The following is a 22,830-nucleotide window of genomic DNA, read 5'->3' on the forward strand; positions in this document are numbered from 1 at the left end:
GTTGGAAAATCAGACAGCCCATAGTAAGAATGGTAGAGTCAAAGGAGCACTGGATGTGGAGTCAGAAAAGCTCAGCTGGAGTACGGTTCTCCTACTTACTGAGCGTGCTTTGTAAAGACAGCTAGCTTCTCAGAAGCTTAGGCCTTTCATCTCTAAAATGGGATTACAACAATTGCAACACTGACCTTGTATAACTGTTGTGAAGATTAAAGAGCTAAACAGGCATGAAAATGCCCAGTAAACTGTGCTACATAGGTATTTAATGGCTCTTATTCTTCTTCTTCCCATTTCCTTTAAACACTTACTTCATAAGGGAAGAGAATAAAAATGGGTAATTGCACCCATTGTGTTATGACTGGGTATTTTAAATGCCAATTCACCCCTTTTTGCCATCACCAATGGTTGAAGACATTTAGTGGCACTGAGTTTGTGAGTGTTTTGCTGTGTTGAAGGCTTTAATCAACTTCAAGCTAAATATTCTGGGGTGGGAGGGGGCTCATAAGTGGGGTAGAGATGGGAGGTGGGGAAAACATCATGAACACTGGGTTCCTCTGTTCACTTATGCCAAGATTGAGGGCACCCTAACATGTCTGAATCTTTATGACTTGAAAATTGGGGAACTTGTTCTTGACATTTTTCCATATGAAAGAACAAGATTCTTTTAAAGGAGCAGGGGAATGGATCATCCTTGATTGCTAATTTGAGTACAAAGGAATGAAATCTGATTTCTGTGTTTGCTTATGTACATATGAGGAAATATCAAAGATGTCCTTTGTAATACTATCATCTCAAAATACAATTTCTATTCAAAGTCCACAGTGGGTAAATATTATCAAATTCCTATATAGCTGGTGCTTATATGCTAGGCTAGCCCAAAGCATTGTTGTGAAACAGAGCTTCTTGTCTGTTGTGTTCTGTCACCTTTTTAACTGTTTTCCCTTTTGAGTCTCCTTTTTCAGAGATCAGTGATGTTCTTGCCAATATTGAGTGATAAAGGCTCCTCATGGCAGTGAATTTTACTATATGCTACGGAGTAAAAAGAATCAGAACAGAGGGGCCCCATGTTTATATATGATAGAAAAATATATGGAAAGATACGCAGCAGTGTTAAGCCACTTTGATCAACTACATCACAATTCTGCTACTACCTGGCTTCTATATATCCCATAGCTGAGAGTCCCAAATGAGAATCATTAGAAAAACGATTGCTGGAAGTAGGGTGAGAGAGGACAGCAAGGCCTAGCATAGGAGAGAAGACAGTAAGAGAGCCCACTAACTAGTCAGGGAATTCAAGATTCTAATGTTACACTAACTCTGCTACCAAAAACACTGGTAAACATGATTGTAAAAATATGTTTTGAGAAAGTACAAAGAGATAAGGCCCAGAAAAATGGAAAAACAGAAATCCATACCTCAAATTTCAACAAGGCAAAAAAAGATAAAGTCTAGAAATGCAACTGATAACCAGAATGCTTAAACTTCATGCTTGGAAAGATTATAGAAATAATATAGGTTGGTGAGCAGTTCAAGAGAAAGTAAGTCAATGGGAGCTAGGATGGGGTTATTGAGAACAACCAGAGAAACATCATTTCCTTTTTAGATACCATTAGCTGAAAGGCACACATATAATGAGCCTAGATTACAACAACTTATTTAGTAAAGTCTCTCACGATAGCATTTTGGAGAAGACTGAGAAACCTGGAATTGATGATAGCCCTGCTGGATATAGTCATAATTAGATGAGCCACTGTATCTAAACAACATCGATTAACAAAAATATGCCAAACTAATTGTCTTGTCTCCTTTCACCCGAGATCCCTAACTCATGCCCCACATTACCACCATAATTATCTTTCTAAATCAGAAGTCTGACCACGATCTATCTTTAAACATCTTAGTATGATATATAAGCCCCTTTGACATCAGTTCCCTGCCTTTTCAGTTCAGTGCTGCCTCAACAGCCAATAAGGTGATCAGACCACTGATGGTCTCCTGTGACCCTACCTGGAACTGTATCCTATGGCACAAATGCAAGGGAGAGAATAGAAAGGCATGCCATCTGTATGCTAAAAAAAATCCGGAAGCTGGGTAGTAAGTAAAAATTGCTGGTAACAGGAATATTAATGCAGAATTTCTGCATACATCAGTAAGGTCATTGATGGAAACAAGGAAGCATACTTGGAAGACAGAACTAGAGCTCCTGTGTGGGTGTTCCGGGAAGGTAGATTTTTGACTTAATAATATAAAGAATGTTTGGACATATTAGACTTGCTAAATAATAAAAAAAAATGTCTTAAAAGTCAGAAAGCTTAAGATTTCATGAAGAGTCATCATGAATATCTTTTGGAACTTTCTGAATGTGATTCCCCATGCTGGGTTCCAGGGAAGATGAGGGTCCATTTAAGGATGCTTATAATTCTAATGGACTACAGCTGTGCCCACAGCTGGCCCCTATAATGGCAGCACAGCAAACACCCATCGCCAAAAGAAGAAAAACATCTTTCTATTCCAGTGAAAAGGACAGCCCTATTGAGGCAGCGACTATCTGTAGTCCTTTAACAGTTACTTAAGAGTTAGTCTGGACTCAACAAACAGTGGAAACAGTGAGCATTTAAGATGTCACATGACACTTTGCTAGAGTTTATAAAGAGGGGTCTGGATTGCTGGGAGGGAGAATAATCTTTTGCCAAAATGTTCTGTGGAATGCCAAGATTGCAAACAGTACGTCAAGACTTAACGGATGGCTTTGCGTTAGGCAGTATTAGCTAATTCTGGAGCACATTCTGTGGGCCTTGTAGGAAAACAGCATAACACCTTTGGCATCATACTTGCTTCCCTTTCCACTTCTAAACTTTCTCATTTCTCAGAAACAAACTAAAGAGAGTAGAAGTAGTAATAAAAAATTCATCCTGACTCTAAAGGCCAAAAGAATCAAATAAGATAATGTATACAAAATGGCTCTGAAATGTTAAAGCATTAAATGTGGGCAAAATAAGGTTATCACCATCACTATTAAAACAACTGAGTCACAGAGACTGGATTCCACTTGCTGAACAACTCAAGAGGTGCCTTGCAGAAGGCTCAAAGGTCTATTCATCAAGTTCCTCTAACTTCTCAAGCAAGAATCCAAATAAAACAGCTGAGGCAGGAAAAATCTCTTCTCCCCTCAGAAAATTCTTGCCATTATCTGACCTTTGCTCTGTACACCACTAATAAAAGCCAGTTTCCCCAGCAGAAATAGGGGACGACAAGGCACTTTGCTCTTTATCGTAACACCTTCTAACTGCCACCACCGTGGCCACAGCTATACCTCCTCCAAGGATTGAGCTCCGTCTTGTGCAGGCTTGCAACAAGCACTGCACGTGTGTTTCTTCACTTAGTAGCTACCACATACCTACGGCACTGCTGTTACTGTCCAGATTTCACAAATGAGAGCAATTTAGAAGAGGAAAAGTCAGGAAACAATCAAGGTCTAAAACGGGTATAAAAGTAAAGCTCTTCTGCATGAAATCTATATCCATCCATCTGCCATTCACATAACAATACCTATAGGAAAACTGACAAATGGCAGGGATTTTCAACCCAAAGACATGGATTCTCTCCAGTAAGTTTGTCTGGTTGAGATTTTAAAACAGACAAACATGAACACAAATGTGTTTCTAGTATGAAGAAAAAACAAAATGGATATATAAACAATTCACAATTATGTCATAATCTCAGTTTCCATTAATTGTTTTTAAGCAGCTAAAATCTCCTTGAGGTAAAATAAATTAATGGAGAAGTCTGGAGTGGGGAAAACCAACTCACTAAAATTTCAACAACCCTTGTCTTCTCTCTTAGAAACCCTTAATGGACTACATGATGTAATTCTAGTGGTAACAGCTAACCTTTATTGGCCATGTATAACGTATCAGGCACCATGCTAAGCATTTTACTGTCATTATTTCATTTAATATAATACAAACATACTGTATTAACAAATATTATATGACACAAACTTATGACAAAAATGACTGAATTAAAAGTTAACGTATTATGATAAATTTCTATGATTCTGTAAATTCTCTGATATATAACACAAAATACATGTTTAAAAAAGTATCTGCTTATTTGCTTAAAGCATAATCCTCTTGTATTCTCTTAGCATAGTATCTATAAATTAATTGGCATGAACAAATTTGCTTTGAACCATCACTGGTATAAGAAAAGGGAGTAGAACCAGTATATCCAATAAATAATTTCCTTAAGTTTTCCTAGTGAATAATCAATTTGCACTAATATAAACTACATTTTGAAGTTTACCATGCCCCATTTTTGTATGGCTAGTGTCACCTTCAAATAAAGTAGCCTCAGTTAAATTTTAACATAATGAATTTTAGTTTCTGGGTATGATGGTCAGTTTTATGTGTCTGCTTGGCTAGCCTCTAGGCCCTAGTTATGCAATAAAACACTAATCTAGGTATCGTTATGAAGGTATTTTTTTTAGATGTGATTAACATTTACAGTCAAATTTTTTAAACATCTTTATTGGAGTATAATTGCTTTACAATGGTGTGTTAGTTTCTGCTTTATAACAAAGTGAATCAGCTATACATATACATATATCCCCATATCTCCTCCCTCTTACATCTCCCTCCCACCTTCCCTATCCCACCCTTCTAGATGGTCACAAAGCACCGAGCTGATTGATCTCCCTGTGCCATGTGGCTGCTTCTCACAAGCTATCTATTTTACATTTGGTAGCATATATATGTCCACGCCACTCTCTCACTTCGTCCCAGCTTACCCTTTCCTCTCCCCGTTTCCTCTCCCCGTGTCCTCAAGTCCATTCTCTACATCTGCGTCTTTATTCCTGTCATGCCCCTAGGCCCTTCATAACCTTTTTTTTTTTTAAGATTCCATATATGTGTGCTAGCATACGGTATTTGTTTTTCTCTTTCTGACTTACCTCACTCCGTATGACAGACTCTAGGTCCATCCACCTCACTACAAATAACTCAATTTCGTTTCTTTTTATGGCTGAGTAATATTCCACTGTGTATATGTGCCACATCTTCTTTATCCATTCATCTGTTGATGGACACTTAGGTTGCTTCCATGTCCTGGCTATTGTAAATAGAGCTGCAATGAACATTGTGGTCCATGACTCTTTTTGAATTATGGTTTTCTCGGGGTATATGCCCAGTAGTGGGATTGCTGGGTCGTATGGTAGTTCTATTTTTAGTTTTTTAAGGAACCTCCACACTGTTCTCCATAGTGGCTGTATCAATTTACATCCCCACCAACAGTGCAAGAGGGTTCCCTTTTCTCCACACCCTCTCCAGCATTTATTGTTTGTAGATTTTTTGATGATGACCATTCTGACTGGTGTGAGGTGATACCTCTTTGTAGTTTTGATTCGCATTTCTCTAATGATTAGTGATGTTGAGCATCCTTTCATGTGTTTGTTGGCAATCTGTATATCTTCTTTGGAGAAATGTCTATCTAGGTCTTCTGCCCAGTTTTGGATTGGGTTGTTTGTTTTTTTGATATTGAACTGCATGAGCTGCTTGTAAATTTTGGAGATTAATCCTTTGTCAGCTGCTTCATTTGCAAATATTTTCTCCCATTCTGAGTGTTGTCTTTTTGTCTTGTTTATGGTTCCCTTTGCTGTGCAGAAGATTTTAAGTTTCATTAGTTCCCATTTGTTTATTTTTGTTTTTATTTCCATTTCTCTAGGAGGTGGGTCAATACAGTCAATTTTTAATACAATCAGCTGAAAGGCCTTAAGAGCAGAACTGAGATTTCCCTGAGAAAGAAGAAATTTCACCTGTGGACTGCTCATCCAATCCTAGAAGTAAGAACTCTGGAGACATCTTGACTCTACCCCTCATCCCTGGCATCCAATCCATCACCACATGCTGTCCACTCTTTTTTTTTTTTTTTTTTTGTGGTACGCGGGCCTCTCACCGTTGTGGCCTCTCCCGTTGCAGAGCACAGGCTCCGGACGCGCAGGCTCAGCGGCCATGGCTCACGGGCCCAGCCGCTCTGCGGCATGTGGGATCCTCCCGGACCAGGGCACGAACCCGTGTCCCCTGTATTGGCAGGCGGACTCTCAACCACTGCGCCACCAGGGAAGCCCCTGTCCACTCATTTTCATCTCAACTGCCACTATCCTTGTCCAGGCCTTCATTAAATCTTGTAAAAGTGCATACCATCCTAAGTGGTGCAATTGCTTCAGACTCCTCCATTAATTTATTGTACCCTCCCCTCCATACTTCAATTCACTATCTATACAATCATCCCACCACTTGTCGAAGTCCTGCTTTAACATCTCTGGTTGTCTCAAGGGAAAGGAGCCTATCTTACCATTTTTGTATTCACAAGCATTTATCAAAATATCAGACACACAGTAAATGCCGGGTAAGTAGGAGTCGATCCCCCAGAACATAAGAGCATAGATTGTTCTTAGTTGGGCAAAGTTTTGGGGGGCGTTATAATTAAAGCCAGGTGAAACAGTCACTAGGCCATCCTGCATTTCTTTTGGCTCAGAGGGTCTTTTTTTAACAGCTTTATTGAGGTATAATTGATATACAAAGAACTGCACATATAATAATATGGACAACTTGATGAGTTTGGACATATGCAAACACTCATGATACCATCACTGCAATCAAGGTAGTAGACATGTAACACACCTCCCAGAGTGTTTCCTTGTGTCCCTTTGTGGGAGTTTTTTTTTCTTTTTTTCCCTTTGGTCATTAGAAAGTCTTAATTTCAGAGAATCAGTGAAACCTATGGAGCTTCTCCCTAGAAAAATACATTTTACATAATTTCTGGGATTTCATTAACTTCCTAAAACCCACTCCTCCATGTATTCCCTTATGGTCCATGGATCCCAGATTAATAACCTATGAATAGAACCAAATATCATAGGTTCAAGTTTGATTTTAATCTCCTCTGGTTTGGGTCTCAGCTTCCTTTCCCTCATTTGGATTTTTTTGTTCCATCATCCAAACAACCACATGACCTAGAAAGACTATATCTATAGTCATCACTAAAAGAGGACTTCACCTACAAGAATATTCAGTTCTCACAAAGAAAAAATATTTCCAAGGACACTGCTGTTCTGTTGTCATTCACAATAGACTGCCCTGGATTGTAGGTATGTGTAAGAACACTGAAATGATTACCCTTTCACCTTTGAGGCCCCGTGTTTGCCTTTCAAGATAGCTATGAAGATGGGGAAATGGAAAAACTAGGGGACTGTAAATTAAGCTAAGTCACAAAGCAATTCATAGCACTGCATAAAAGGAGCCCATACCTCCTGACGTCCAATCCAAACAGTACTCTGAGACACAGCCACCCGTCCAGCAACCACCACGAAAAGTTTTCACATTAGGCTTATCCAAGTCACCTGAAAATAAATCTTTAGAGCTCAGAGAGCCAAGACACAAACAAATAGAAACATATTACCCATGGATATCAAAGACAAAACTCAGTTGAATATGAAAAGGAAAGACAAGAGAGAACTAGCAGAGGAAGCAGTAATTCCACGGGGAACCAGTACTTCAGAAGTGGAGACAGAGCAAAAACCCGAGGAGGGCCACGATGAGCTGTGTCATGAAATTTTAGGACATTATGTTTAGGCAGCAGAAAGTCTGGGAAAAATGTTTCTATTCCAAAATCGTTTTTATCAAGAATCCACAAAATCTAATAAGAGAAAAGGAAGGAGAAGCTTAGGTTTCTGTCAATCAATCAAAAAAACAATTTTCTAGAAACCATTTCTATAAAATAGCTCACTAAAGCACCTGTCATACGGTCCTCATTCCTTACATCGTTGGCCAGAGCAGGGCCAAACACTCCTATTTTTTGTTCCAATTAAGAATTTTCAAGGGGGATAGAACAAAAACTACTTTGCCACATATGACAAAGAACTGTAATATAATCAAGAACAATGTAGAACTCCAAAGATCTCCCCATTTCTTTCAAATAATAGAATCTAAGACTTCACTCCTTAAGAATCTCTGTCAGTCACAAAGGAACTCCCAGATACCATGTTCCACAAGCACGCTCTGTGTGACTTTAATCACAGCATTTCTCCTACCATACAGACAGCACGTATCTCCACGTGTCCTTCATTGGAATGTAATCTGTAGGAGGGCAAATTCAGATCTCACTTGTTTTTAAATCCCCAGAGCTGATGCAGGGCCTCACTTGCGCTACCTGTGCTGATTGCTCAGCGAACCACAAATGCTGACCATCTGAGTCATTTTCTTAGGTGGGAGATAATAAGCTATGCTTTTCAATGTCTAGCATCCAGTCCCTCTAATGACACTGCAATTGAGGAAAGGCTGCCAAAAAGTTTGATTACAACAAACTAAGATGATCCTGACATCTACTGCTGTGCTCTTAGTTAGCACCAGAATTATTTAAAAGAAGCTCAAACAGAAAGGTACAGTATTTTAACTTAAGGAGTGCTTTAAAACTTTTTGCAGCTAATACAGTTTTCTCATTTCTAAAGTGGTCACTTGAATGTGTTCCTGACCATCTCACCTCAACAGGCCCCCCTCTTTAATCTCCATATCAACTCCCTCACTGCTTCCTTGCCTACATTTATGTTACTTATTTTCTGTCAATCTTTTTATTGTTGCTGGACTTCATCAAGAAAATGTGGCTCTATGAGAACAGAGAATATGTCTGTCTTATGTACACTTGCATCCATGGGTCTTATCCAATGCCTGACACACAGTAGGTGCTTAATAAATATTTGTTGAATGGAATAAATGAAATTACTTGAGATTGTATTTCTCAAGTAATTTACAGAAGAGTAGTTTGATGAGATGCTCTAGAGGAAAAAGAAGATTGTTTTGTTGGCCAAGTGATTTTGAACAATGCTTAATGTTATTTTCTCTCTGGAATATTGGTACATTCAAGGCTCTGAGAACTCTTGCAAGAAGGAAACCATTGAATATTTTTCAACTCAGCATTTCCCAAATTTATATAACAAAAAACTTTCTAAAAGAATTATCTGAGGGACTTCCCTGGTGGTCCAGTGGCTAAGACTCTGCATTCCCAATGCAGGGGGCTTGGGTTTGATCCCTGGCCAGGGAACTAGATTCCGCATGCCTCGACTAAAAGATCCCGCACACGGCAATGAAGATCCCGAGTGCCGCAACTAAGACCCAGCGCAGCCAAATAAAAAAAAAGAAAAAAAGAATTATCTGATAAGATCCTAAAGATAAGGATCTGATAAGGTTCTAAAGAACATGCTTTGAGAAACACTGCTTTACGGGCTAAAAAAGACACTGGGCTAGGCTCAGAGATGCGAATAGTATTCACAAGGCTGAAAACAGTTTTTCCATTACCTCCAGAAATGAACAGATGTTTTTTCTCACTAACTGTTTACTCTTATGGACAACTACCCCTACCCCTCCACTTTCCCACACCCAAATGTGAATTCTCAATTCCTTTTTAAAAGCTCCAATCACCATGTAGCATCAAAATGTTCTCAAAATCATAGCTGGTTTCATACTGTATCTACTTAAAATAGAAGCCTCCAGGCAATTGGTTTCAACTCCAAATCAGTATAATCAATCTGGGGTTAACTTGACTTTTTTAAATTTAAATTTAATTATTAGTTAGCATCATTATTTTGAACCAAAATTGTTTGTTTTACAAAAGCATACCTAGTACCTTTCTTGAAATCCATTACCCTCAACTGAGACATCAAGACATTCAGGCAGGTAGTATGTCTCACCATCATTCTGAGGTGTAAAGTATGTAATTTGTCAGCAACAATTGTTAAAGCAGAAAACTTAATGTGACCCACTTAAAAAACACACACACACTAGTGCCCTTTAAATGTCATCCCTGTAATAGCATCACTATTACTCAAATTCCAATATGACTTCCTAAATGTGAGAGGAAGAAGGGGAGCTACCAGTTCATCTTGAAATAATATATTTGTAATATGTGCCTATGACTGACATTCCATTGAGAGTTGGAATGATTTTTAATTTATTCCTGAGCAGGAAAAAAAAGGAATGAAGGAAGGAAGGCAGGAAGGAAGGGAGGAAGGGAGGCAGGGAGGATAGAAAGAGGACTGTCAAAATCTGGGAAGGCCTCTGATTGTGTACCCCATTTGTATATGCCGTATGCCACGTAGATGATGACAGAAAACAACTGATAGAAAAGTGAGCCTCACTAGCTCTTTTATACATGCTTTCATTCAGGGGAAAATGTATTTTTTCACATAGCTTTTTTAAGATTCCAACAACTGCACAAAGCAAGGTGAGCCTATGTTGTATTTAATGAAATTGTTTATAGTTTTGAGTACATATGGGGTGGTGGTGGCTCTGAACAGATTCCAGAGGATCATCAGTTCTACATAAAGAGAGTTGCATTAAATAAGCAGCTCTATTTTAGCCAGAAAGCTATATAAAGCTGTTCCCTAAGTAGGAAATATACATACGTGTTGCATTCACATTATACTTGCTTGGTTTAAAACAGCCCACATAGAGGTCACAAAAGTGAAAGCTATCAACCACGGTGGGTCAAAGGTGAATGTTTAACAAACATTTAAGGAATCACACCCAAAGTCTGGAATCTCTGTGGAAGTGTGAAATGGACGAAAGATTCATGTCATCTCTAACTTCCGGCCCAGCATTCTTTGTATTCACTTTTAAAAAGTCCACGTTGGTAGCAGGCCAGAGTTGAAGGAAACCTCCTTGTTTGTGGCACTTCCAAGGTGAAAATGAAAAATTCTGATAAAGCTCACAGGCTTGAGGAAAAATTCAAGTGGCTTATTGCCTTAGTTTTCTCTTATTTCAACACTCATTATCAGACAGAATTGAAGGATGGATTCTGTCTTTTGCTCTGCAAGCTGAATTCTATTCTGAATTCTACTCTGGAGACCATAGCTGGTGACTTGAGTATTTTGCTGCTCATTTATCTGTGTAGCCCACTATTTAATGGACTCAAGATCTGCAAAGCACATTCGATGGAAGAAGTCTGTATGTCACCTGATGGGATGTGTGGGTGTGCACACATTAGACAAAGAGAAAAGTTACTCTCTGCATGCAATGAGCCAAATTATCCCAATTCTTTTGCAGAGGGTTTTTTTTTTTTTTCCCTTCTTCTTTCTTTTCATAGCTTGAATAATATTAAGCTGAGATTTCAGGTTCTTGGTTTTCAGTAGGATCCAACAGGTGTGGGAAAAGGGCCACATGCCCATGACCAGGGCATCACTTATGAGATCTCTACCCATCCTAATAAACATTTGTCTTATGGGTGAGGATGCCTTGTCACTGGCCATGATTTCACTGTAGGACTTCATAAAGCCGGCCATGTTAAGACCAAAATAATGTCATTTAGTGTCTAGGGGGAGGTTAAAAAGAGGATTAGAGGCAGGCAAGCAGGCAGGGTATATTAAACAAGTCCATGACTAACAGGGTGTGACAGAAAAGGGTTTTATTCTTTTCAACAAAACAATTCCCTAGGGCTGGGACCATTACTCCACAGTGCCTTTATCACCTTGGAATTTTTATGGTTATTTTTGATGAATTCACATTTTTGTAAAGGCTTTTTGAAATGATGCCAGTTTTCAATTTTTAATTAAAGTCGTAAATAATCTTAATTCTGCCTTAAAAGGGTTATTGTTTCTTACTTTTTTTTATTATTGCTGCCAGGAAATATTTCAAATACCAAGCCCTGATGTGAATAGCACTTAGAACCTCTCTTAGGTCTAGTAACAACATTGTACCATGTAAATACTACACACCGGAATACCAGCTCAAGGCTTGAAAATGTGGATTGATTGATTTGAGGTTTATTAGCACTGCTTCTCCTGGGAGTGACATTTCCCCTTTTTATTGGATGGAGCAACTTTCATCATTTTAATTTCCACAAATTAGTCCATTACAGATCCACACAGGATTTTTAAAATTTTCAGATTAAAAGGACAGGTTAAAATTTGGAAAGTAAACACAGTAACTTGTCACTAAGGACTAAGCAATGAACGTCAGAACGTCAGCCAAATCCAATTCAACCACTCGCAGGAAAAAGAGTGAACATCAAAAGCTAAATCACTGGAGAGATAATACCTCATTTTACATAAGACAAAATTAAGAGAATATTGTAATATCTAACATTAGATTATAATACTGCTCCTTGAAAGCATCCTTGTTATCTGGATTGCCTGTTGAAGGCTGTCTGCAAATTGTTTATAAATTTGTATTCTGTAGTCTTAAGATCTGATTTTCTTTTTAAATTAGTGCTTCAAGAATCTTTCACATAATCAAAACTACTCTTCCTTTATAAAGAGATTGAAACACACCATGTATGAACAATAGAAACCATTAGTAATTCCTAAAAATATCCCATTATGTTTTCATACCTACTGTCAACCTAGGTTACCCTCTTAAGCTGAATATCATATTATTGCTTACTTGTCTACATGTGAGACTTACATTCTGTCATGCCCATGACAGTTGTTATTCTCTGTGAAGGTGCTCTTCAATCTTACGATAGATTGGCTATTACAATAAAACCTCATACATTTGGGACAACTTGGAGGTGGAGAATGGTCAGATTTAGGGGGAAGAAACTCTCAGCAAGGTTTATTTTTTAACAAGCACAACTTATTACTTCAAGTTTATAAGATATACATGGATAATGACAAAAAACATTAGACAATGGTCCTCCTATACAATTAACAGTATGCAACAATGGTGTGTTATTTTAAGAATATTAAGCATCCTCCTTACAACTTTATGTATATTATTAATTCACTTAGCAGTTTCTTTGCTGTTTTAAAATACAGGAACATATCCAATCCATGTTGAAGGATCATCTATTATCATCTCTTGATAATGATCATCTGTTATCAGTTTATTGGGATTCCAATTAAAGACACTTAACTATATTTATAGAGAAAAAAATAATTTTAACAATTGACTTACAAGAGTGGGTATGTATGCCGTTAAGAATATCTATCAAATCCTTCTGACTGGCCATTTTTCTAACTCACAGCAAAGGGGTCAAATTGTTTCCATATATGAGCCCTCAACCAGCATTGTGCTAACACCTCTCAAGGAAGAAAAAATCTCAAGTAACAAAAAGATTACAGAGCATTTCCCAACACAAAAGAGTTAAATCCCTATAAATCATAAAAGAATAAAAGATTCTAGTTAACTAGAAGCCATGGTGATCTGAAAACCACGGCCATAGGGTTTAATCACACCATGGGGTTCAATCACTTGAAATAAGCAGAGTCTTAAACTTCCCTTAAATTTGTTATGAAGGGCCCTTAGATGAACCAGGTACCCATCTGAACACAAATGAAACACTCAAAAAGCCAAGGTCAGGTCAACTTATTTTCTGCCATGATCAGAAGATACTTTTTGGTCCAAAAATTTACAAACTCAGTTATTAGAAAATCCCTGAAAGGCAGTAAGCTCCTCATTTCTCGAGGTGTTAAAGCACAGCATGGCCAGCCACTTGCTGGAGATTTTATGAGGTCAGGAGAATAAGTCAGGTGGCTTGGCAGACTGATCTTTAACATTTCTGCCAAATCTGAGAGATACTATAATTTCTATGAACTTTGAGAGATGCACTAAGCCCTCATTGATGTCAAAGTAATTTTAGGTTCAATTCCTTTCTCAGACTTTCTTACATAATACTTATTAAGGAATGTGGTTTTTTGCTAAGCTTAAAGGGAAGAATGCTCTATACTTACCTTACCTGCTTCATCAGACGTAATTATTTTAGCCAATTGATATTTTATGAAAAAGCACTTATCTCCAGAAAGGGTTTTTGTTGTGCTGTTTTGCCCAATTCAATTTTCTTTAGCTATTTGGACTGAATTTTGTTACTTTCCAGTTTAGGTGACTTTCACTAATGTCCTCCAATTCCTATTATACAAACCCTCCCCAGAAATTCATATCTGGTTACATCAGTTATGAAAATCACAGCCTTGCTACTACTTCATGGACGACTTCTCTACTCAGAGTCTAAAACATGTTATACCTTGAGAAGTATGAGAATTACCAATGCCCTGCAGAAGCTCCCAGTACTGCAAGAGGAATTTAAATGTGCTTGTCCTGGCTGGATAAATTCTCTTTTAAAATTACCTTTTTCCTTGCTTGCTGATCTTTGGAAGAATGTGCCTTCACATGCTTTCTTAAGGAGCTTGGGTCTGTGTAGCGTTTGGTGCATCCTGGAATTTGACAAGCATAAGGTTTCTAAATAAGAAAGAAAGAAAGAAACAGCTGTGGTTAAATCATAAAGGTAACTGGGGAAGGTTTACTCAAAGACGACTGACTTCAGAGCATGAACTGTTACCAACTGACTGATGTGAAATGCTATGTAATACTCATTCATTTTAATTAGAAAGCCCAGAAAGTTTGCAGCAAGGTGAAGAGAAGAGTAAACTTTCAAGAAACAAAGATATGGCTTATCTTTTAAGAGACTGCTACAGAATGCACTCTTACCGCGAAACCTCCTGTGGCATTTTTCAATATGGAAATTATTAGTATCTTCAGTCATACTTACAGTTATGTTCCCCTGAAAACAATCTTTGGTACTGTCAGAAATTAGGAAACACATACTCTTTAAGAGTTCAGGTATAAAGAAGCTGTAGAAAAGTCCAGAAAAGACTGGGAATGTTTCAGAAGAAACCTGATTCAGAAAGAGAGAGGGAGAAAATTAAAAGGGAAAATTAGTGGAAAGTGAGTAAAAGACAGTAGGTTTCAAACAACAGACACATGAAAAAATCAGCCAGAGAAACGTTAATATTATTAGTAGTAGAGGAGTCCTGGTGTTAAGCCTGGGTTAGGCTGAGCATGGCAAGAACACAAGTTTTGGCTACTCCAATTCCCCCATATGCCTGAGAGATGTAAGGTGTAGAGCCTAAGGCAGAGTCTAGAATCGTTTTTATTTTCATGTCCCTGGTGATTGGTAGATGCTAATTAGGAATGATGAATTAATGAATGAGAGCACTACACATTGATTCAAATTTTAGCAACTATTCCTATTGTAACAACGAAATTCAAACCAAAGGTTTGGGAATACGGCTTTTAAATTGTAGAATAAATAAAAATCTGCTTATCCTAAGAACTGAAAAAAATCACAAGATTAACTGTGTTTATAAGATGTATTAACAGTCACTCATCTACTTAGTATCTCATCAGGTGACATATTAAAGCTATGCCTGCATGAGGTGGAATGTAAGGAAGAGAATTAAAACCCTGTCTCTACAATAGAATTCTTTCTTTAGAAACCTGCTGTTCTGTTGACCTAACCCTCCCGAAAACTCAGTTTTTTTTCCCCTACTGTTTATATTTTGTTCCTGTTTTCATGCACTTGCTTGTCATTTTGTAGGCCAACATATATGTGGATTATATTATTTGCCTTGCAGGAAGCCATATATGTGATTCACTTTTTTTGTTGCTACTGTTACCATTTTTGATTCCAAGAACAAGGTAAAGTCATGAATAAATAATTTAGTTTGATACTCCCAATTTGAATTCTAAGTTTGATTATCTGATGTGTTTGTTCATCGACTGACTGATTGATTGAATGAGTAAATCACCCAGCAACTCTTTTGCTCCCATAACACGCTGGACACTGTGTTACATATCAGGGATCTAACAGTGAACAATGGACGAACCAGCCTCTCAATATGTCACAGTTTCTGCAAAATGATGAGCCAATTATGGGCTGAAGTCACTTGCCAAGGAAGTTTCCATTGGGTAAACAAAGGTTTCCTTTAACCTGGGAATCTTTTCTGGGTTCACACAGCTTTCTTGCCCTAGTCTTCCCTGTCCTTCCCTGGTGTTATGGGGGCAATTAGCCAACATCTTTATTGGCAGTCATGCTGTGACCACATAAGCTCATGTTTTGAGCATTAGAGATGTTGCATGTAAAAATATTTGGGAATATTAACGTGTTATATAAATCGATGCCATAATTATCACAATAGTCACCATTACTTGGGTTAGAAAGATAAGAAATGGGTAATGTCATTTTGTATTTGATTTTGAGATGTCACTCTCTCCTCTGCTATCAGCCACCTGGGATCAGTATGCCAAAAGAGCAACATCAGGGGATGGTCTAAGTGCTACTGATATGCTGGTCATTTTAACTCAGATTACCTGAGCTTTAAATGGCATGTTACACTTCATCAAACTATATTCTTCATTATTTTCCATTTGTACTATAAAACTATTTTCCCTGTTGAGACATTAAGATGCTAATAGAGAAATGAATTAATAACACTTTTCAGGGTTAGAATTATGAACTCAGTAATTTTTATGGGGAAATCATTTTCCTATAAGTAAAGAATCCATTTAATTGAAGAAATACTTTATCCAAAATTCTGACAGCATTAGTGTAAGGAGTACTTAATGAAAGGGAATGGGGACCTAAATTTAAATAATAAATTCTACAAGCAACTACAGTTTCCTTCTTTAAATAAACGTTTAATTTCTTAAAATTGTAAAAGATTTTAAAAGAACTTACCAATTTGTTAAATGCAATAAAAATTTAAACAGAAGGTAGTTTGGACTTCAAAGGAAAAATGATGGTTTTAAAAGATTTAATAGAGAAATAATTAAAAAAATAAAAACAGCTAAGTTTTAAAAGCTACTGCATTGAACTTAATCATGAAATTATTATCTTAGGTAGCTTTCCTCAAAAGTTTTTAAAAGGGATATATATTTTTTAATTCAAAATGATTTTAGAAAATGCTCTTAGTTTGATTAGCTAAAATTAGCTCCAAGCATAGGGTATTGTAGAGCCATAACACTTAGCCTTACAATAGTTCTTTCAAACTATAGATAACTAGCTAGAGAAGAAGCAATTTCTCAAGACAATCTTGTCTCATGAATGTTCATTCTTCCATGATAAAGTTTAATGACAAATTGGAAAATTTATTAGATTCTACCAAGACCATTTTAGACATGCAAAATCGGGCATTTTAACATAATTCATTCTTTTTTTTCCTTCTTCTACCTTTAAAAAATACTGCTATTCACCAAATTTATTCACTTAATATTCCATTCTTTTGGTCCTAAAATCACTGAATTCAATTCAGCTATAGCAGAAAGGGTCCATCTTACACCCATATTACTCTAATTATATGTCAGATACTTACTAGGCAAACCATCCCATTTATATATATATATATATCAGGAGGTAATTCTGTTTAGAAAGGTTATGTGACATATAGCTAAAATGACTTCTATTAATATGACTAATAGAGACTAATATAAAATTTAATAAATATGTCAGCTATAACATCAGAAGAATCTTAAATATGTATGAGAAGGTGTGTAGAAATAACAGTATCTTTTAAAAATTCAAATTCTGGTGTAGTTTAATAATAGACATCAGAATGTTAACACTGAAAAAGTACTGTCATGAATACATTACTTGCAAGAACGTGAGATAAGAGATCTGTGATGTGTATAATACATTTATCCTGATGGCTTTGTTAAGTGAACTAAAATTACATATAATCTACCTGGCCTCATGTAAAGAAAATGGCATCAAAACCTGAGAAATGCAAAGGAAGACAATCAACATAATTTAGAAAATAAAAGACAGAGTCAAGGAAAGGGCATTAGCAAATGAACAAAATGTTTCAGCACTAAGAGAGTTAAGGTTTATGTCAATGGATATGTGGCTGTTAACACATAGGAAGCGTGATGAAACTGAACCCTTGGGAAAGATTTGCTGATTCTTTTTAGATCACTTGAAGGTGAAAATACCAGGTGGTTTCTAAAACAAAAGGCTAGATTCACTTTCAAAAATCATGCCAGTCTCAAAGTTCTTATGTCAAGAAGAAAAGAACCAGGGTAAGAAAAAAAGTGCTTCCTATTTCTAACAATAGCGTATCTTATCTATCTTAGTATATCTTGATATCTGAACACTTACTTCAATGTCCAATCTCTAGGAGTCATTCTCTGTACTAAAATCTACTATATGACAGCCCCTAAAGTGCCTTTGCTTTGTATACAGAGGTAACCAAGGAACCCCCTTTGTCCCAGGCAGCTGTAATATTTAGGATAACTTGTGACTACAGAAAAATGGAAAAGAAAGAACCAAACAGGGCCCCTTCTGGCTCTTTACCAGGTTTCACTGCTGCCCTTGGCACTCTCCCTATAACCTGCAGGTCATAAAGCAAACACCTTCACCGTCCCACTGTCAAACGGGCACTTCCGCACACCGGGGCTTGGGGCTGGAAGCTGGAAAGCTCCTGCCGTTCTTACAGTGTCCAGATGTGTCCTCTGGTGCTTGGCGCGGTCACTGGAGTTACTGAACGCCTTCTGACAGCCCGGATGCTGGCACAAATACGGCTTCTCGCCTGTGTGGCTCCGCAAATGAATCTTGAGATTTTCGAGCCTTGAGAAGGCCTTCTTGCAACCTTCAAACTGCAAAAAAGAAAACAATTTTTGGTTGTTGAGAAGGACCTTGAATGTTTGGGGTTGGGGGACAGGAAAAATAAATGTCCTTAGTTTGTACTTAGCCTAAAACAAAAAAATAAAATGAAATCCAAACAGTAACAATATTACTTCTAAAAAGATCCATATGTTTATGTGAACTGCATTTTTCCACTGAATATACATGCCACTTTCCATACCAGATTTGGGTCCCAAACTGATTTCTGTGATTACTTATGTCAGAGAAAATTTGCTGTGAGCCATCTGGCTCAGTTAATAAAAATACACTAATGCGTGCCTTAAAGGTTTGTTAAAAAATTAACACACTTTTCCATTTCCAAATTGGTCCAAATTGAAAGAATCAGGAAGGAAGAAACTTTTTACAACTAATAAACTAACAAAAAAAGAGTGATGTATGAGAAAAAAAGTAAATGGAATATCCAAGAGTGAGAGATGAAAAGGACATGTGTCTGCTGAATCATTAAGATCATAAACTTTCTTAACTCTATCTTAAGTGGTTTTCAACTCCCAAGAGTGACCCTGTTAATATACAGGGTGATGCCAAGCCTAATGAGATAAAGTTTTTAACATGCTTTTAAAAAGGAACTGGAAGACAATTCATTTACTGCTAAATCATATTCCAAATAAAGTTATAGTTTTATTTATTTCTATTTTTTTAAGAAATTTTGTTACCTGGTTCTTAAAGAGAAGAGCTTAAAATAAAAAGTTGAAGATCTCAAGAAACGCTTCATTGGTTTGTCAATAATATTTATTGATGGTAATATTTACTTACTGTCTTCTGTGGGCAAAATATCAGCTACTATTAGAGGGTCAAAGTGATTTCAATCCTTGAAGTGACTATCTAATAGAAAATGTGTTAGAGAAAGCCTATACATGAAGCATAAATGTGAGATGGGCCTTTATCCTTTAACTTTCTCTTTGATGCTAAGCCCCAGAATATTATGTCCTTTTGACAATTTTAATGCCATTAGAGTTCCCAATGCAAGGAAAACTGCAATTAAAAAACTATCAGGGACTTCCCTGGTGGTCCAGTGGTTAAGCCTCTGTGCTTCCAATGCAGCGGGTGCGGGTTTGATCCCTGGTCGGGGAACCAAGATCCCACATGCTGTGGAGCATGGCCCAAAGAAGAAAAACCCCAAACTATCAGAACAAAACATAATATGTTTACTGCAATTAAGAAACCTCACTCCTTAGAGAGGAATGTGGGACTGGTGGGGAGAACAGAAGTAAAGAAGGGTAAATTGAAGATGGTTTTCATTAAAAATTAGCAGGTATAACTTAAGCTTACTACAAGAAATGCTACAAAATTCCTTGGTTCTCTTACTTATTATAACAGATGAGTACATTGTCCATGAAGGGATGACCCAGAGCTGGCCAGGTTTTGGTTATTTGAATTTTCACCTTTAAGTAAAGGATGAACTAAGGAGGAAGAATAATCGAACATGTCACAACTCCATCTATTTAAGTTGTCCAGATTTTGCATGCTGAAGTATTTTAAGAAATTTATGAAAGTTGCACTTATTTTTGATTGAGAGTTATACATGTTTCACAGACATATGTTGGTTTATTTCAATTTTGATATTTTGCTTAAAATAATTTTGGTGTTTTCCTGATTTCTATTTCACATAAAAATAAATTTAGCCCGAACAGAAGATGATTGCTGACGAAGAGTGAAAGGCATATAATGTTATATCGCTAGAGGGAGAGGGGAATTAAGTGGTTTATTTCTTCAGGTTTTCAAATGGGTCTCAAATTTGAGAATAAAGGGGCTCAAAGATAACCCCCAATTCATGGCTAAGAGGCTGCTGCCAACCAAACCTCTGTTTTTAAGGTTCACTCTGAATGATAACTCAGTGCAAACTTCTGGAGCTCAGTTCATTTGTCTTAGAATCACCTGGTAGACCACACTTACGTCTAAAATGAGCTTGTGGTTTTGGACGCATCAAGCCTGTAGTCTAGTTCCTAGCAAGGCTGTTTTGTAGGGTGGGCACCATTCTGGGGCCAGCTCCAGGGGTGCATACCCAGACCTGAGTAGGCCCCAACACCCACTCCCTTCTATAGTCACCCTTGCTCTTGGTCAGGGAGAAGGCTGCATTGTCTCAGCACCAACATGGGAGTGGAGAACCACTTTAGAATATATTAATGAGGTTTCTGTGAGCACCAGACAGATAAAACCCCTGGATCTACCACAGAGTGATTAGAGGGGATCCCAAACATGTCCTAGAACTAATTCCAACTGCCCACTTCATCAGATGTAAACTGAATGTAGATTAGCATTTCTAAGGTCTCTCCAGTTAAATGTCCATGTAAATGTCCAGTTGAACTCAGTTAATTGCTAGTGTTATTGTTAACAGAAGTAATGATCAAAGACCAAAGAGCTTGCTACATTCCAAGCAAATCAGTGAAATGTAAACTATAGCTCAGAACATCCTGACCATTTTTTAAAAATAGCAAAGATGGGCTTCCCTGGTGGCGCAGTGGTTGAGAGTCCGCCTGCCAATGCAGGGGACACGGGTTCGTGCCCCGGTCCGGGAAGATCCCACATGCCGCACAGCAGCTGGGCCCGTGAGCCGTGGCCGCTGAGCCTGCGCGTCCGGAGCCTGTGCTCCGCTACGGGAGAGGCTGCAACAGTGAGAGGCCCGCATACCACAAAAAATAAAAAAATAAAAATAAAAATAGCAAAGATGGAGGAAAATATGAGCACCCAGACTGAAAATGACAACAAAAAGATTATCAGTAAAATAATGAAAATCCAACTGATCTCAGATGTTTCCTCTGTAACAAGAAAGGCCAGAAGACAAAAGTATTTGTAGTACTTGTACTAGCATTATACAATTTTCAGGAGAAAAGATTAAGAGTGAAGGGATTTGACCACACTGAGTTGTATGAATAAAGGCAAGAACAAGGCAACCCCATGTATTCAGGGGCTCATAATAAACATCAACCACTCACTCTTGTTGAAGAAATTCACTGGGAAGAAACCATGAACGCCAAACCAATAAAATCCAGCATGGAAGAACTGACAAATGGCTCCATGGGGGTGCGCCTAACACCCAACCCATCACAGGGGTATGCAGAGAATCACACCTGATTGAACGTGCGTGCCACACTAACAATTCTGCAAGAAGAGAAATTAGGTGCTGTTCATTTCTCTAAAGGTGTCTGGAAGAAACTTGAAAGCAAATGATTTCATAATGAATCATTATCATTCATTATGGGAATAAACCTGTAATTCAACACAAGAATTTCCTCTCCCTCAGGCAATTTTACCCCAAGATTTATAAGTTCAATTAAATGCTAATGCATTAAAAATAAACTAACATTTAGGTAGAACTACACAAGAGTGTTACAAAATACAGCTAAACTGGATGTTTTGGGTGTTTGAGTAAATGGATGCTTTGTTTTCTACTTATATTTCTACATGTTTTCAAAATCTTTCAAAATGAGTCTCACCTTGTAAAGGAACATCTAAACATAAAGGTAAGCCGGAATCATAGAAGGAGAGTTTCCTTGAATTTGACCACATACTTTCTCATCAAGATTCCTGAAGTGCAAAGTCTATCCTGAGATCTAAGGTCCAAATTGTCACCTGACTGCTTGTGTCATTGCCACGAACCAACCTCTACACAAAAATTGACCAATATCTTAATCCCTGGTCATCCCCTTCCTGGACTGCCTGTAGAGCCAGGAACCTAAGGCCCAGTGACACACAGCTGGGTCATCAGGCCTGAAGTTGCCCGTGGTTCAAACACAAGCCATATATAGGAAGACGAGAGAAAAACAACAAATAAACAAACTCTCAGAATCCAAGGGGGTAGCAGAAGGAGGAAAAGTGGAACAAAAAGAGAGACAAATGCAGAATGGTAATACGGGAGGGAGTGGTGGTGGGAAATGGGTCTGGTACACATTAGTAATTTTATCTAAATAGCATTCGTTTTTTTTCCCCTGACCAATACTGAGTAAGCCCTATGAGCATGGCACTATGTGTTAAGCAATGAGAGGAACAAGATGAACTCAAATTTTACTCATGGGAAGATGGAAGCAAGATCAATGCATATGGCTGGACAGGTCACACAATGGTGAACCTTGACCAGTGACTCTCAAAGACACGGTGTGCGGACCAGCAACATCGGCATACCCTTGGGAACTTGTCAGAAACACAAATTCTCTGGCCCAACCCCAGACTGGGGGTGCGGGCCCAGACATCTGAGTGTTAAGGGGCCCTCCAGGAGATTCAGATGCTACGGTGTGAGTTTGGAATGCCATTCATTTTGTAATCACTGTTGATGTTCTTAAGAAAATCTCCTGACAGAAGTAAAATGTCTTGCAGAATTCACTCATTTCTAATTGGGACAAGAGTCTTATGGGCTTGCAGCAGCCCTGGACT

The 22,830-nt window shown here is 37.8% G+C and overlaps 1 protein-coding gene across 4 annotated transcripts in view; it reads right to left on the reverse strand.

Annotated features, from left to right (window-relative positions):
• Nucleotides 1–22,830, reverse strand: part of GLIS3 (GLIS family zinc finger 3) — a 506,378-nt gene that overhangs the window by 89,588 nt on the left and 393,960 nt on the right. For all 4 annotated transcript variants that reach the window (XM_027105791.1, XM_027105789.1, XM_027105788.1 and 1 more), the window contains 2 exons: nucleotides 18,252–18,413; nucleotides 14,112–14,222 (listed from right to left, as the gene is read on the reverse strand). In XM_027105791.1, the coding sequence (XP_026961592.1) occupies nucleotides 14,112–14,222; nucleotides 18,252–18,413 (273 nt within the window). The remainder of the gene's footprint in view (nucleotides 1–14,111; nucleotides 14,223–18,251; nucleotides 18,414–22,830) is intronic.

The sequence above is a fragment of the Aethalodelphis obliquidens genome, unplaced genomic scaffold, assembly GCF_003676395.1.
Source record: "Aethalodelphis obliquidens isolate GAN/ISIS:26980383/991018 unplaced genomic scaffold, ASM367639v1 scaffold7, whole genome shotgun sequence".
NCBI lineage: Eukaryota > Metazoa > Chordata > Mammalia > Artiodactyla > Delphinidae > Aethalodelphis > Aethalodelphis obliquidens.